The 13,371-nt window shown below is 49.8% G+C and overlaps 2 protein-coding genes across 2 annotated transcripts; both read right to left on the bottom strand.

Annotated features, from left to right (window-relative positions):
- Positions 1-1,898: 1,898 nt before the first annotated feature.
- On the bottom strand, positions 1,899-7,035 carry rab38a (RAB38a, member RAS oncogene family). Its single transcript, XM_086143611.1, has 3 exons — positions 6,826-7,035; positions 4,847-5,127; positions 1,899-3,499 (listed from the first exon to the last, which is right to left on the bottom strand). The coding sequence occupies exons 1-3, from the start codon at positions 7,025-7,027 to the stop codon at positions 3,344-3,346; spliced, it is 639 nt and encodes a 212-aa protein (XP_085999737.1). The 5' UTR covers positions 7,028-7,035; the 3' UTR covers positions 1,899-3,343.
- Positions 7,036-8,882: 1,847 nt separating this feature from the next.
- Positions 8,883-13,165, bottom strand: ctsc (cathepsin C). The gene is made up of 8 exons (XM_086178882.1): positions 12,845-13,165; positions 12,498-12,643; positions 12,007-12,161; positions 11,374-11,529; positions 11,129-11,247; positions 10,455-10,586; positions 10,064-10,296; positions 8,883-9,550 (listed from the first exon to the last, which is right to left on the bottom strand). Exons 1-8 carry the CDS (start codon positions 13,002-13,004, stop codon positions 9,284-9,286), a joined length of 1,368 nt encoding a protein of 455 aa, XP_086035008.1. The 5' UTR covers positions 13,005-13,165; the 3' UTR covers positions 8,883-9,283.
- Positions 13,166-13,371: the final 206 nt, after the last annotated feature.

The raw sequence follows: 13,371 nt of genomic DNA, 5'->3' as shown, positions 1-13,371 counted from the left end.
CTCCAGCCCACCTTCGACCCTGAGTTCAGGGGAAGGGGAATAATGAATGCATGAATGAATGAACAAATGAATGAATGAAAACTTACAAAAAGGTGGAGTCACATTGTAACAGAACCACGCCACGGATCCCAAATGGAGGAAATCAGTAGCTCTGCCTCACTGTCACCCACCGGTGAGTCCACTTTATCCAGCAGGAAGTGGAGAAACCTGCCACCATCCTCCAAAGTAAAAATCTTTATAAACAAACAAGGACACTCACTGAGGGAAAGCACTTGCACAATGCATTCCTGTGAGTATTTCAACAGACACACATAGAAACACCAACATTTTGTTTTTAACACGACACCTGCAATTTCCTGTGTCTGTGACAAACAGTGCAGGAATCAAGTAGAAGGCATGTGACATGGTGAAAGGATGTAAAACACCATTGCAAGCAAACTAGCGACACACACACACACACACACACACACACACACACACACACGTAGGCACATGCATATACGCTCACACACTCAGGACGATCGATCGGCCTCGGCGAAGCGGCCCCGTGTTTTTCATTCATCCGCAGACTCCATTGATTCTCTCTTACAGCGCGTTCAATTCACAGGCCGCCGCCGCCGCCTTCTCCTCCTCCTGCATCGACACGCGTGGCGCCATGGGCAGCCATCTTGGAGAACTTGGAGAAACTGGTGGGCTCCTGAGGTTCTCTAGGGATCACATGGAGCTTATGACCCACAGGTCTTGTGATTCCAGTCCCGTGTTGCCGCTCTCCTCCTCCTCCTCCACCTCCTCCCTCCCTCTCTCCTTTCTTTCTTTTTTCAAGAAGTATCACTCCTTGGCTGGTTTCCCTTATCGAGGAGAGGGCGAGAGACATCCACGCAGACAGGGAGAGAGAGAGGGGGCGAAAAGCAGCAGATGAATCCCTGTGAAATTGTCTGATCATCTCTCCCAGTGTGTGTGTTTTTTACGTGTGCGCGAGGAGGCTGCCCGCGTGGGTGTTCAAAGAAAGGGTGGGGGAGGAGGAGGAAATGACATCACAGCACTCGGTTCTGTAGAGGTGCCTCGTCTCATCAGATGAGATGATCGCCAGTTTTGTCCACGACAATCCAAATATCAGACTAGTTAAATGAGGATGATAATGACGATGATAATGATGGCGATAAAGAACCCCCACCAACACACACACACACACACACACACACACACACACACACACACACACACACACACACACACACACACACACACACACACACACACACACACACACACACACACACACACACACACCAGTCCAGTCCAGGTGCATTTGATTTTTGGCCAGGCAACATTCTGATGGTATCTCTTCTGCAAAAGGCTGATAATACCATGCATGCGCGTGCACACACACACACACACACACACACACACACACACACACACACACACACACACACACACACACACTCAACAAGAAGTCAGCAGCTCCTCTGGGTCTGCAGAAAGAACATCAGTTGTTGCGGCGTCCTGGATCTTCGGGCCCAAGGTCAGAGTCCACTTCTCTTGTGACCCGTCAATCGATGACCTTCTCAGCGTATTATGGGATGGGGTCATATTGCAGGCTCTGAGGCCGTTCCCCTCCTGTCCTCGATGAGGCCTCAAGAACCCCAGGCCAATATCCCATCTGTCTGGGGAGCGATCTAAAAACCTGCAGAGTTGGTCGGGGGCGGCCATTTTGCACGCAGGGTGTACTGGTAAAAATGTGATAACAGGTGAACAACTAACATCCAAATAATAAACAGACAGGTTATCAGAAGCTTGCAGGCTTAGCTTTGGCAAAAAAATCAGAAACTGACACACACACACAAGCAAAGCGTCATTTGGGAGGGTTCTGGTTTATTCTCGTGAGCGCATCGGTCGCCGTGGAGATACCTCCGCGGAATAATATGTACATACATACATACATACATATGTGCATTGGTCATAATTACAAATATTACAAGTTATGAACAGCGGCGTAGAAATTCAATACAAAACCAGCTCCATTTAAATTACGGGGGCGGTGTGTGTGTGTGGGGGGGGGGGGGGGATAAAATACATACCCCACATAAATACCCCTTTTCTCATTACATAATGGTAGTGTTGCAATATGGACCAGCTCCAATCCAAACGTGAGGTTGCCATAGAGATATGTTTCATATAGAAGTGCTTATATAAATAAAACATGTGAAAGTGTCTGTGAGTGCGGGGGGGTATACTTGATTAGAAAAGGGGATTATCATGTGTGGATGTGTGTGTGTGTGGGGGGGGGGGGGGGGTGGCGATACTTTGGGAGATGCACCGCTGGTAAGCTTAGCAATGCTAATGGGTGCTTATGGAAACTGCTAGCCCAGCCCTTTCAAAATCCAACAAGTATAGGCTCCTTCCATAGTTTTGGAGCACAAGCGAACACTTTAGGAGGTTGCTATGGTGACAGCAGTTAGCTAAAAGGATGTTTCAGGCACTGCTAGTTAACTTAGCTTAGCTAATGGGTGCCTATGGTAACTTAGCCTAACCGTGTCATAATGCATCAAGAGGAGGCTGATAGTTTCAAGAGGACAAGCTGACACTTTGGGAGGTCACGATGACAACAGCCGAAGGCTAAGGAGATGTTACATCCACCGCTGGTTGGCTTAGCTTAGCTAACAGATGCCTATGGTAACTGTTGACAAAACCCTTTCAAAATCCAACAACTGGAGGCTTCTTGCATAGTTTTGTGAGGACAAGCCCACACTCTTGGAGGTCGCCATGCATCCACTCCTGATAGCTTAGCTTGTCTAACAGATGCCTATGGCAACTGTGGTAACTGCTAGCCTAGCCAGCTGGAATCGGTGACAGGCAGGCTAACGCTTAGCTGCTTTACAGAGGGAGGGGGCTATCTCTAAGTGAATTTGCAAAAGAGTACCCGGAGAGGCCACGGAAGCAACCGGCCATGGAGGCCAAAGAAAGAGTGGAAGAAAGGAGTGAAAGAGAGAAAGAGAGAGCATGAGAGAGAGAGAGAGTAAGGGGAATGGTTTGTAACTAGAGCCAAACTCGCTCAACCACAGTTGCAGTCTCTCTCTCTCTCAGTTTGCTGTGCCGGTAGCGTGCACTCGTTAGCCACGTCTCCATGGTTACGCCGTGGGAGCGTGAAGGCGCCGGAGCCCCTCGCCTTCGACGAGGCGTCCATCCGTCTGCAAGCTGACCCCACTCCACCCTCCTCCTCCCCCTTTCGCTGATGGCAGGGAAAAGAGCCGGCAGTCCTCCCTCCGTCTTTCTCGCCGGGTGAAGGTGGATTGTGTGGGAGTGGGAGTGGGTGTAGCTGGTGTGGTGGGTCTGGGCCGGGTTACTGGGATCTGAAACAGGAGGAGCAGGTCCCGCCCTGGTCCGTCTCCAGCCGGGGGGTGACTGTGTCGGGCACCTCCGTCTGCAGCATATCGTTCTCATTGGCGATGATGTGTTTCACCAGGCAGTTCGCCGCCTCGTCAATGTTGATGTTCTCCTGACAGAAAACCACGGTGGAGATCCAAAGTGGGCGTGTTATTGATTTGCTGTTGCGGATTATTCATTTCCAATCCCAATTGATTAATACAGTCACCAATACTCAAAACAGCCATATATATATATATATAATATGTGACTATGTATGTGTGTGTGTGTGTGTGTGTGTGTGAGTGTGCACGTCTTGGATCTATTTTCTCCGCCTTGTCAACCGGCTGTGAGATTCCTGATGCACACTGGCAGCGACATCCAGAGGGTTTGTGCCGGTGTTGGTGTGTCACCGTCACACACTCACACATGTACACACACTGCACCCACACACTTCTACTGTTAATCCACTGACTGAATCCATAGATCTGAATCTGGATAGAAGGAGCTGCTCCGTCGGCTGTTTTCCCCTTCGGGTGCATTTGTTTTCCACGCTCTGTGGTAGAAGATGAGTGGTTAGCACGTCCACCCTCATCTGACGTCCCACCACCGTCAGGACGTAGATCTTCTCCACTGAGCAACTGCGGGACCAACAAGCAGACCCTGGAAATCCCGCCTGCCGTGACTCTTCTGGGTCAAAGCGCTACGTAAGCAACAGCAGGGCAGCGTGGAAATGAAAACCAAGTGCTCCCCTGCTGCAGGATGCTGATTCAACTCAGGATTCGCAGGATCTCACTTCCCTTGCGGACAAATCATCTGAAAGCCAAGCAGTCACGGGGGGGAATTCTCCGAGGTTCTCCTGCCTGGGTTCTCCCATGTTCTCCATCTTCCTCCCGCAGTCCGAAAACAGCAGATCAGGTTCTCACGTGGAACCTGGCAGGAACCGTAAAGGGAAACAAAAAGGTTCTCCTGGAACCTGCTGTTCCTACCCTGGGTTCCTACTATCTCCGTGACAACCAAGACCCCCCCGTTAGACTAGAAGTGGGTAAAACCACTGCGGTGGCAGAAGAGAGGGTGCAGCTTCGGATTTAAAAAACAGCACAGTGTTTTACTTCAATGCCTCCAACAGGGGACACCGTGACATCCACCGCCAAAGTAAAAACAACAATATGCCGCCTAATTCGCTAAAATTAACCTGATATTCCGACTGGTAGTTATCGCTTTCTGTTATTCTGTTGTTTTTTTAGCCTCGCGATATTCCTGCAGCAACCGCAAAAATAACCAATCCGAACCCCGGACACACCATCCATTCACAGCCCGTCAGGGTGTTTCACGCCGATCCTAATCCAATTTCAGGGCGGTTTCACTCCCAACTCCGTTCTGGTCTGGTGCGGTTCGAGAAACCGATTTCACGTGTAAAATTGCTGAGATTAACGGTGGAAGAAGAGCTGTGTGTGTGTGTGTGTGTGTGTGTCCTCACCTTGGCGGACGTCTCAAACCAGCCGACGAAGCCGTTCTCCTGGCAGAACTCCTCCATCTTGATGCCGTTGTTGGTCAGTATGTCCCGCCCCTGGTCGCACTTGTTGGCGAGCAGCACTGTGGCGACGTGCTTTCCATTGGAGAGCGTCAGTTTGGAGTCCAGGTCCTCCTTCCACTTGGCGACGGCCTCGAAGGAGGCGGGCCTGGTGATGTCGAAGACGATGAAGGCGCCCATGGCCTCGCGGTAATACACGCGGGTCATGTTGCCGAAACGTTCCTGACCTGCGACACAGACGCCACGGCGACAGCGTTGTCATGGCGCTTTCTCAGGTACAACGAGGTAAGAAATCACACACACACACACACACACATGCACAGGGGGATTGTGGGGGGTCCCCCCGACCAAAGATAATTGGCCTTCGCCGCAGGATGCTGTGCGCCCACCGCTCTCAACAAACACCGTCGTTGTTCGCTTTCTCCCTGAAGGAGCTTCCATCTCGGTCACTTCTAGTCAGAGCCACTAGGGGGATCTTCAGGATCAGTTCAAAAGAGGGATTCACCTCTGAGCCAGAAGGTCCCTGGTTGGAACATCAGAGGGGGGCCTTTCTGTGCGGAGTCTACATGTTCTGCTTGTGTCTGCATGGGGTTTCTCCGGGTTCCTCGAACAGTCCAAACACATGCAGGAGGTTCATCTGAGACCCTAAATCGTCCAGATGTGTGAATCAGAGGATGGATGGTTGTGTCTACACGTGGCTCTGAGGTCCGATGGTCCATAAGTGGTGTAGAGAATGAATGGATGAATGAATATTCAAGGCCCATACATGTCACTGGATTGATTCAGGGGCAATAAATTGAACTACCTGTTGAGGCGATGTGTCAAAAATAAGTTTGTTATGGAGTATGGCTTTCAAACCAGCAGTGATTTGGCCTGCAGTGATGGCAAAAAGCAAAATGCACCATGTGTGTATGTGTGTGTGTGTGTGTGTATGGGTGTAGACTTCATCCCTACAGCAACTCTCACCGCCGCCGCCGCCGCCAACCACTCTTTCACAATGAAAACGAAAAGAAAAAAGAAAAGAGGCCCCTGAACGCAGCAGCCCAGGCCTCAAATCTGGCTCACATGAGCTGCAGACACATGACTGCTCGCGCTCTCCAGGGGGAGAAGCTGTTCGGAGGCACCGGAGCTGCAGGTCAGAGAATCCTCCAGGACCTCAGCCGACTCTCATGTGAGAGCGCCGGGCGCCGCCGCCATCGCCATGACACCGTAACCCTCTGACTGTCCCGCGGGAGTCTGAACGCCCCAGCAGTTTCCAACACAGCAAGCAGCTTATGTTCTAAATCACATGTTGGGGGTGTAATTCCGCTCCCCGCCACAAGGGGTCTTTTTTTGGGGGGGGGGGGCTATTAACGCCACATAACGAAAGAATATTTGACAGAGCAGAGACTGTCATCAATCAACTTAGTTAACTTAAATTTTAAACTTGATCACCCTTTGAATTTGTGCAGATTTGGAGATGAGCGCTCGAATTTAATGTTTTAGGAGCTCATCTTCATCCACTTCATTTTAACACCAAAATCGGCCTGTGAGGGTTTCAGAAAAACCACATAAAAAAAACAACAAATAAAAGATGGAAATAATAATGATAATTGTCATTATTATTGCATGAATTGTAAAACTGGACGAATAAAAGTATCGTGGTGCGTTCAGGGTGTTCTGTTTAAACAGTTCAATACAAGTCTGTGTGTGTGTGTGTGTGTGTGTGTGTGTGTGTGTGTGTGTGTGTGTGTGTGTGTGCGCGCCCAGCTGCGTAACACCGGGTGAACACCCCCGCCCCTCCCTCCAGCTCACCCACACTTTCGAACACGATCACCGATATCACATCATCAAATCCGATCCCGATAATCGATCCGATCGACTCCCCCCGCTTCACATTCTACTTTTATCAGCACTTCCTTTACGTGTCAAGAGTGTGCGCGTACCTGCGATGTCCCACAGCTGCAGACGCACGGTCTCCTGGTCCCAGTTGAGCACCTTGAGGGCGAAGTCCACGCCGATGGTGGCGCGGTAGTTGGGGCTGAAGTTGTGGTGCACGTAGCGCTTGATGATGCTGGTCTTGCCCACGCCGAGGTCCCCGATCACGAGGATCTTGTAGAGGTGCTCCTTGGCGTGGCCGCCCTGCATGGCCCTGCGTGGAGCGCGACGGCTGCGCCTGGAGCCGCCGGAGCGCCGGGATGGAGGGGAATGGAGGAGGGGATTGGTGGGTGTTGGGGGGTGGTGGGGGGTCCGCCCCTGGCCCAGGGATTGACGCCTGGGCAGAGGGTGCAGGACGCAGGGAGGCGCTGTCCTGCTTAAACTTCTTCTCAAACCTTCTCGCAGGGGCGTGCAGAGATCTGATGAGGCCCGCGGGGATTTTTTGGACCCGAAGACCCCGACACGTATCCTGGTTCACTGAGAGGGAAATATTCTGAAGAATAAAAAGACAGATCAATCAGGAAATAAATGCAATTTTCATGAAAGGAAGTTTTTTTTTTTTCCCCCCCACATCACATATTTTGTACTTTTCTGTTTACGACACTTTCTGGCATGCTGCTGTGACAATTCAAATGTCTGTCCTGCCCACACACACACACACACAAACAACTCTAGTTTTCCTAACCCTAGGCAGCTAATGTCCATATTTATTTATGCACAATTTAACGTCCATGTCAACAATTTTTTTTTTAACCATCTGTACATTTCTAAAATAAGTCCATAGTTCCTGTTTATAGTCTACTACATTTAATGCATCTGTGAAATGGGTTTATAGGACCCAGTCTCTACATCACTTGCAAATTGTTGACATAATATACCGTGTACATGCTGTTTATGTATTTTTTTATCTGCACCTGCTTCTTTCTTGCACTTCTGGTTAGATGGTAACCTGCATTTTGTTGCCTTAACCCAAAGGCTGTATTCAGGTTCATATGAATAAATCACATATATTATATTATACTCCCCATTATTTGCCTCCTGTCTTAAAACACCTAAATGACTTCACTTTTTACATTGGCTGGCAGTAACTCTTTGTCACTGCTTCTTAAAGCCAGGTTGGTCATGAAGACCTTAGATGTTTTAATTAGTTTGAGTTTTGAAAAGGATTTTTAACACCTCATGACTGAAAATGCGATTGTAAGCAGTAAATGTGTATGAAACAGAAAAAGAATTGGAATATTGAATCAAATATCGCCAAAAATAAACTAGCAAAAATATGATTGTATCTGTTCCAGAGCGCTTCACTGACCTTAGAAGGTAGAACTTATCCAGAGAAGCACCACCAAAAAGGGCCTTGCAGCTGCCTCTTCAGGCCAGACAACCTCCAAAAATTGATATATCATCACTGAAATTCTTTAAATACAATCTCATTTCCCTCTCTGATTGAATGCGCATCCGATGGAGCTCAACACTGACTTCATACCAGCCTGAAGTTCAACAAAGTCCTCACCACCTCATCACTGATCCACACATGAAGCTGTTGGAACTCGTGCACATTAATTCATTCTCTGCACTGGAATCCTGTTGAGAAGGTCATATGAAAGGTAGGGGCAGAGCTAAGCCAAGCCGAACTGACAGTGGAGCAAGTGGCGGGGCTCAACCAGGACAGGTCACCTGTCAATCATTAAAAAGACGTGAAATAATTCACCCTCTCATTCACGCCTGCGGACGATTTAGTCTTCGATGAACCATCGACTGGTTTTGGGAAGTGGGAGGAACCCAGAGGTGCAGCAAGGCAGGAGGACATGGAGATGAAGAACCTGGTAAACAAATCCTCTGGCTGTGGGAGGATGACAGAGAACATGGGAGAGAAACCAGGCAGGAAAACATCAAGAGTCCATATAGAGAGAACCTAGTCATTGAACCTACCCTTTTTATTTAGACTGTAGGACAAAGATGGAGAACCCGGAGAACACACACAGTGGGAACCCCCGGAACCTCAGTCCTGCAAGGAGACCAAATCCAACATCCCACCTTTTGCTGTCAAACAATCACACACACCCGGTTGTCTTGACGAGTTTTTATTTTCCCAAAAAGAAAGTCAATATAACGCGCCTGTTTGTGATCCTGGCAAGTTGAAGGAGGTTAAAAGAGCTGGCCGCGCTTCCCTGAGAAGCAAAGATTCCTCGGCGGCCATTTTCCGGGCCAGTCAGAAAGTACTGCAGTACTCCGGATGTACTGCAGTAAAACAACAATTTCAAGTACCACTGGAGATATGATTGACTGTGGATTTTTGGCATTCCCTTTTTTAATCTCTTCTCCTCCCTTTTTAAAAAAAAGTCAAGCTACATCATTCAGTGCACATTAGCTTAGCATTTCCTGCGCTTTCATAATTAAAAGAAGTTAAAAAAACATGGCAGCAGCAGCAGTCGTGAAACTCATCCAGTCAACTCCCAGCCGAAGTCCTCACAGCGCGGGGATGGGGGCGGCCGCCACTGCGATGCTCTCAATGGCACATTCATCGCTGCCGCGCCGGATGCGGAAGTAGCCGCCCTCGCCCCAGCCCATGCCCCAGCTGTTCTTCACGATCCAGTACTTCTGGCCCGTCATGTGGCAGCGGCCGTAGCCCACCAGCAGCACGGCGTGGTTGGTCAGCTCGAAGGGGTTGAAGGCATCCCGCAGGCCTGTGTGGTGGTAGATGCCCTCCTTGTAGTTCATGAAGTCGGGATACACCTGGAGGGAGCGACCAATCAGAATTCAGGTCTGATGACTTCTTGGGATGAAGACGATCCTTATTACTGATTTGACTTAAAACCACTCATACAATGTATCTACTGCTAGTTATCTTGCAGACGGACATTAGGTGACAGGCCGACCTGTCAATCATGTGTCCGAACGTTCACCCTCTCATCCACACCTGCAGACAATTTAGTCTTCAATGGGCATGGCTGGTTGTTTTGAACAGAGGGCGGAAAGGACAGAGAACCCGGAGAGAAGCCAGGCAAGAACACAGAGAAAACCCAGGTAGAAGAACCTGGACACTCCACATAGAGAGAACCTGGTCAATGGACCAACCAACTGTTTTAGCACTAGGGGAGGAAGATGGAGAACCTGGAGAGAACCCAGACAGGAGAACCTGGCATTGACCAGAGAATGTTCTAGGTTCTGAACTCTGCTACAACCAGTAAGCTATAATTGCAAAAGCTAGTCTGACATATACAGGTGTTATTTAAAGACACACCTTACCTCAAAGGCCACTGCCATGGGTCCGTTCTTGACCAGCTCCACCATCATGGCCGCCTCGCTGCACCCGCCGTAGAACCCGCCCACGTACTTGTACTCTGCAGTGTACAGGCGGCGGCAGTTCTGCGGGACGCCGCAGGGCGTGTCCTTCCCAACGTAGGGGAAGCACGACTCGTCCACGATGCCAAAGTCCTGGATGTACTTCCCGATCAGGTAGGGGAAGCCACCATCACAGCCTGGGTGAAAAAGGGACGAGCATCTGAAGCTGCTGGTTAGAGTCAAAGGAGACAAAACTGCACCTCCTCTGGCGACATCTCTGATCCATTCTTCTTCTGTGGCTGAGGAGCAACTCCTTCAGGGTTCAGAAGAATCCCAACAACAAGCAGGTGTTTACCTTGAGAATACTCAGAGCAGGATACCACCTGCTGGGGGCTCAGGGTGGGGGTCTCACTGTTGTTGGTCAGAATGCGGATGCGAGCTTCCAGCATCCCCATGGAGGCGAAGGAGTAGCAGCTGCCGCACTGTCCTGGAAGAGATACAGAACACCTGTACTTCCACACATGCACTCCCATAATTGTTGTTCCACAGATGTACTCCCACACATATAGTCCTATACCTGTGCTACCACAGTTGCACTCCCATACATGTACTTTCACACATGTACTCCCATACCTGAGGACCGTAGGCCTGGCATGATGTCACCTTACTGCTTATTCATGCATTCATAAATTATCTCCTATGCTAATAATCCTGAAAACAGGGCCAGGCGGCGAGTGGGGAGGAGGGGCAGGGCACCTGGCAGTAGGTGAGAGGTGGCGTTTCACCTGTGACTTTTCAATCATATGGAGACATCCAGCCATTCACCCTCTCATTCGCACTTAGACAATTTAGTCTTTGGTGGACCAATGTTTTTGGACTGTGGGAAAGGAAGATGGAGAACCAGGCAGGAGAACATTGAAAATGCAGGAATACCCCAAACCACAAAATCAGCCTCTATTATCATGTAACAGCAAAAAAAGAAAGGGCAGAGAGAACGCTTGACTTGTCCACTCAGTCAACGGTCTTCACCTTGGTTCCTCACGGGGCTAACAAAGTTGACGCCGCTGACGTTCCTCCAGTCCCAGTGCTCAGGCAGCGCCGCTGCCACCTTGGCCTCCTCAACTGAGGAAGGCCTGGGATGGACGCGCCTGTGAGGAAGAGCAGGACCACCACATATCAAAGTGAGGTGATGGCGGTTGAACCAGCGAGGGGTGAGAAAGCAGACCCCAATAGGTTTAAAATGATTTGAGTGAAACAGAAATTAGGAGCCTCACATGGGGACTCGTGAGGCGGGACCTCCTGCCTGGAGGAGCAGCTCCTGCAGGCTGAGCATCTCGTACTCCGGGTAGACGGCGGCCCTCCAGGAACGTTGAGCTGCGTTGATGCCGGTGACCATGTCCAGATTGGTTTTATACGGCCTCTGAAGCAACCTGGAGTCAGGGGGTGGAGACAACAAGGAGTGAGCTTGGAGTGACCCGGTCATCGAATGCTGATGGCACTTATGTTAGGTAGCATGTCAACATCTTGACTCAAGGAGAACAAGGTTTGAATCCACGAGAGAGACAAAGGTCCTTGCATTTTTGTCGCGTCGTTTTTGTGGACTCAGATGTGGAGCAGATTTTTTTATTTTTAAAGTTGTTGGCACTGTCACAAAGGTGACAGGCTCAATCCCTGTTGGATTGGGCGAGAGGCAGGGCTTAACCCGGACCAGCCACCTGTCAATCTTTCAGAAACATCCAATCATTCACGCTCTCATCCAAACCTATGGGCAATATAGAGTCTTCAATCAACCTGATGACTATGGAGATGATGGAGAACTGAGGCAGGAGAAGATAAAGTAGGACCCAAAAAAGAGAACAAGGACAGAGCCAAGATTGGAGAACCCAAACCCAGTGTCTGGTTCTCACTTGCTGCTGGCCCGGGGTCGGAGGTTTGTCTGCGGCGCCACTGGTTCCACGCGCTTCCCGACAAAACAGGCCCAGTTGTTCCCCAGTACGTCGTGGACCCATCCGGGGAACGTCTGGTCGCAGAGGCTGGTGACATTCTGGCCCTCCTCAGAGTACTGCAAGAGGAGAACACAAGCCTACTGAGAAATGTTCAGAGGAATATTCTCCAAGACTCAGGGAGAAAAATGAGGAAGTGCAATGAGACGCCAACAGCCTTTTTCTAGAGGTAGAAAAAGGCGGTCACACTTCCTTGTCAGTGTCATGTGAGCAACACACACACACACACACACACACACACACACACACACACACACACACACACACACACACACACACACACACACTTTAGCAGCTAACATTAGACTTTGATGTGTTAATAAAATCTTTACTGCCAGATCTGATGTTGTGACTTTTTGTTTTCACTTTCGCCTCACATTCTCACTCCCGCTCACCTTGAAGAAGGCAAACCACTTGTAGCCATTGAGGACCACCTCGAAGCCCTGGTTGTAGACCAGGGTGAAGAAGCCCTGATTGCCCAGCTTGTCCGTGGCCACGGAGAGCTTGTCCAGGGTCACCGTCACCAAGGTCTCGCCTAGGGCTAAGGAGGAACAATCAGTATTAAATGCACCGTCTGGGATTTTCACAGTTCGACTTCACATTGAACCCCTGGGTGAAGGATGGATGTCCAAGGGTCCATCAAGAAGTACCTGAAGATATTGCAACCGTCATTGCACTAATAACTGTGATGTAGTAGTAGTATTATTTTGGAAGATGAAACCCACGCGTGGATGGTCGTTACCTTCAGCAGAGCAGTTGACGTTCTTGTCGTGGCCTCCTCTGGACACCTGGAACACCCAGGTGCCCAGAAGCTGCTCGTACGTGCAGTTGGCCGGGGTGTCACACCAGGACTCCTGCACCAGCATCACGATCACGCACGCCAGCACGCCGCCCAGCCTCATGTTGTAAATCTTCGGTTGCGTCCTTCAGGTCCTGTGACCCCCGTGGAGACCTGTCCCTGACCGTCCGGGACGAGCTGCAAACTACATAAACTTCTCACCAAAGATCCCGCGGGACGAGATAAGTACTGACCGGAAGCAGGGCAGGCAACAAAGCCCTACCCGGAAGTTGCTAGCAAGATCACCCGCTAGCTTACAGCCCCTGGCGGCCCGAAACAGAAAAATCAAATTCTTTCAGCTCATAAAACCCAAAGTCCGTGTTTTTAATAACTTATGAATCACTTAATCGTTTTAATTAATTAAAAACAGGCTACTTAAATAACTCTTAAAAAAACTCGATGAAGAGGAAACGCGGACCGGTTACTACCTC

This window comes from Fistularia commersonii, chromosome 3 (assembly GCF_037954325.1).
Source record: "Fistularia commersonii isolate RoL2024-O1a breed Wild chromosome 3, RoL_Fcom_v1.0, whole genome shotgun sequence".
Taxonomy (NCBI): Eukaryota; Metazoa; Chordata; class Actinopteri; order Syngnathiformes; family Fistulariidae; genus Fistularia; species Fistularia commersonii.
This window is presented reverse-complemented; position numbering and strand designations above follow the sequence as displayed.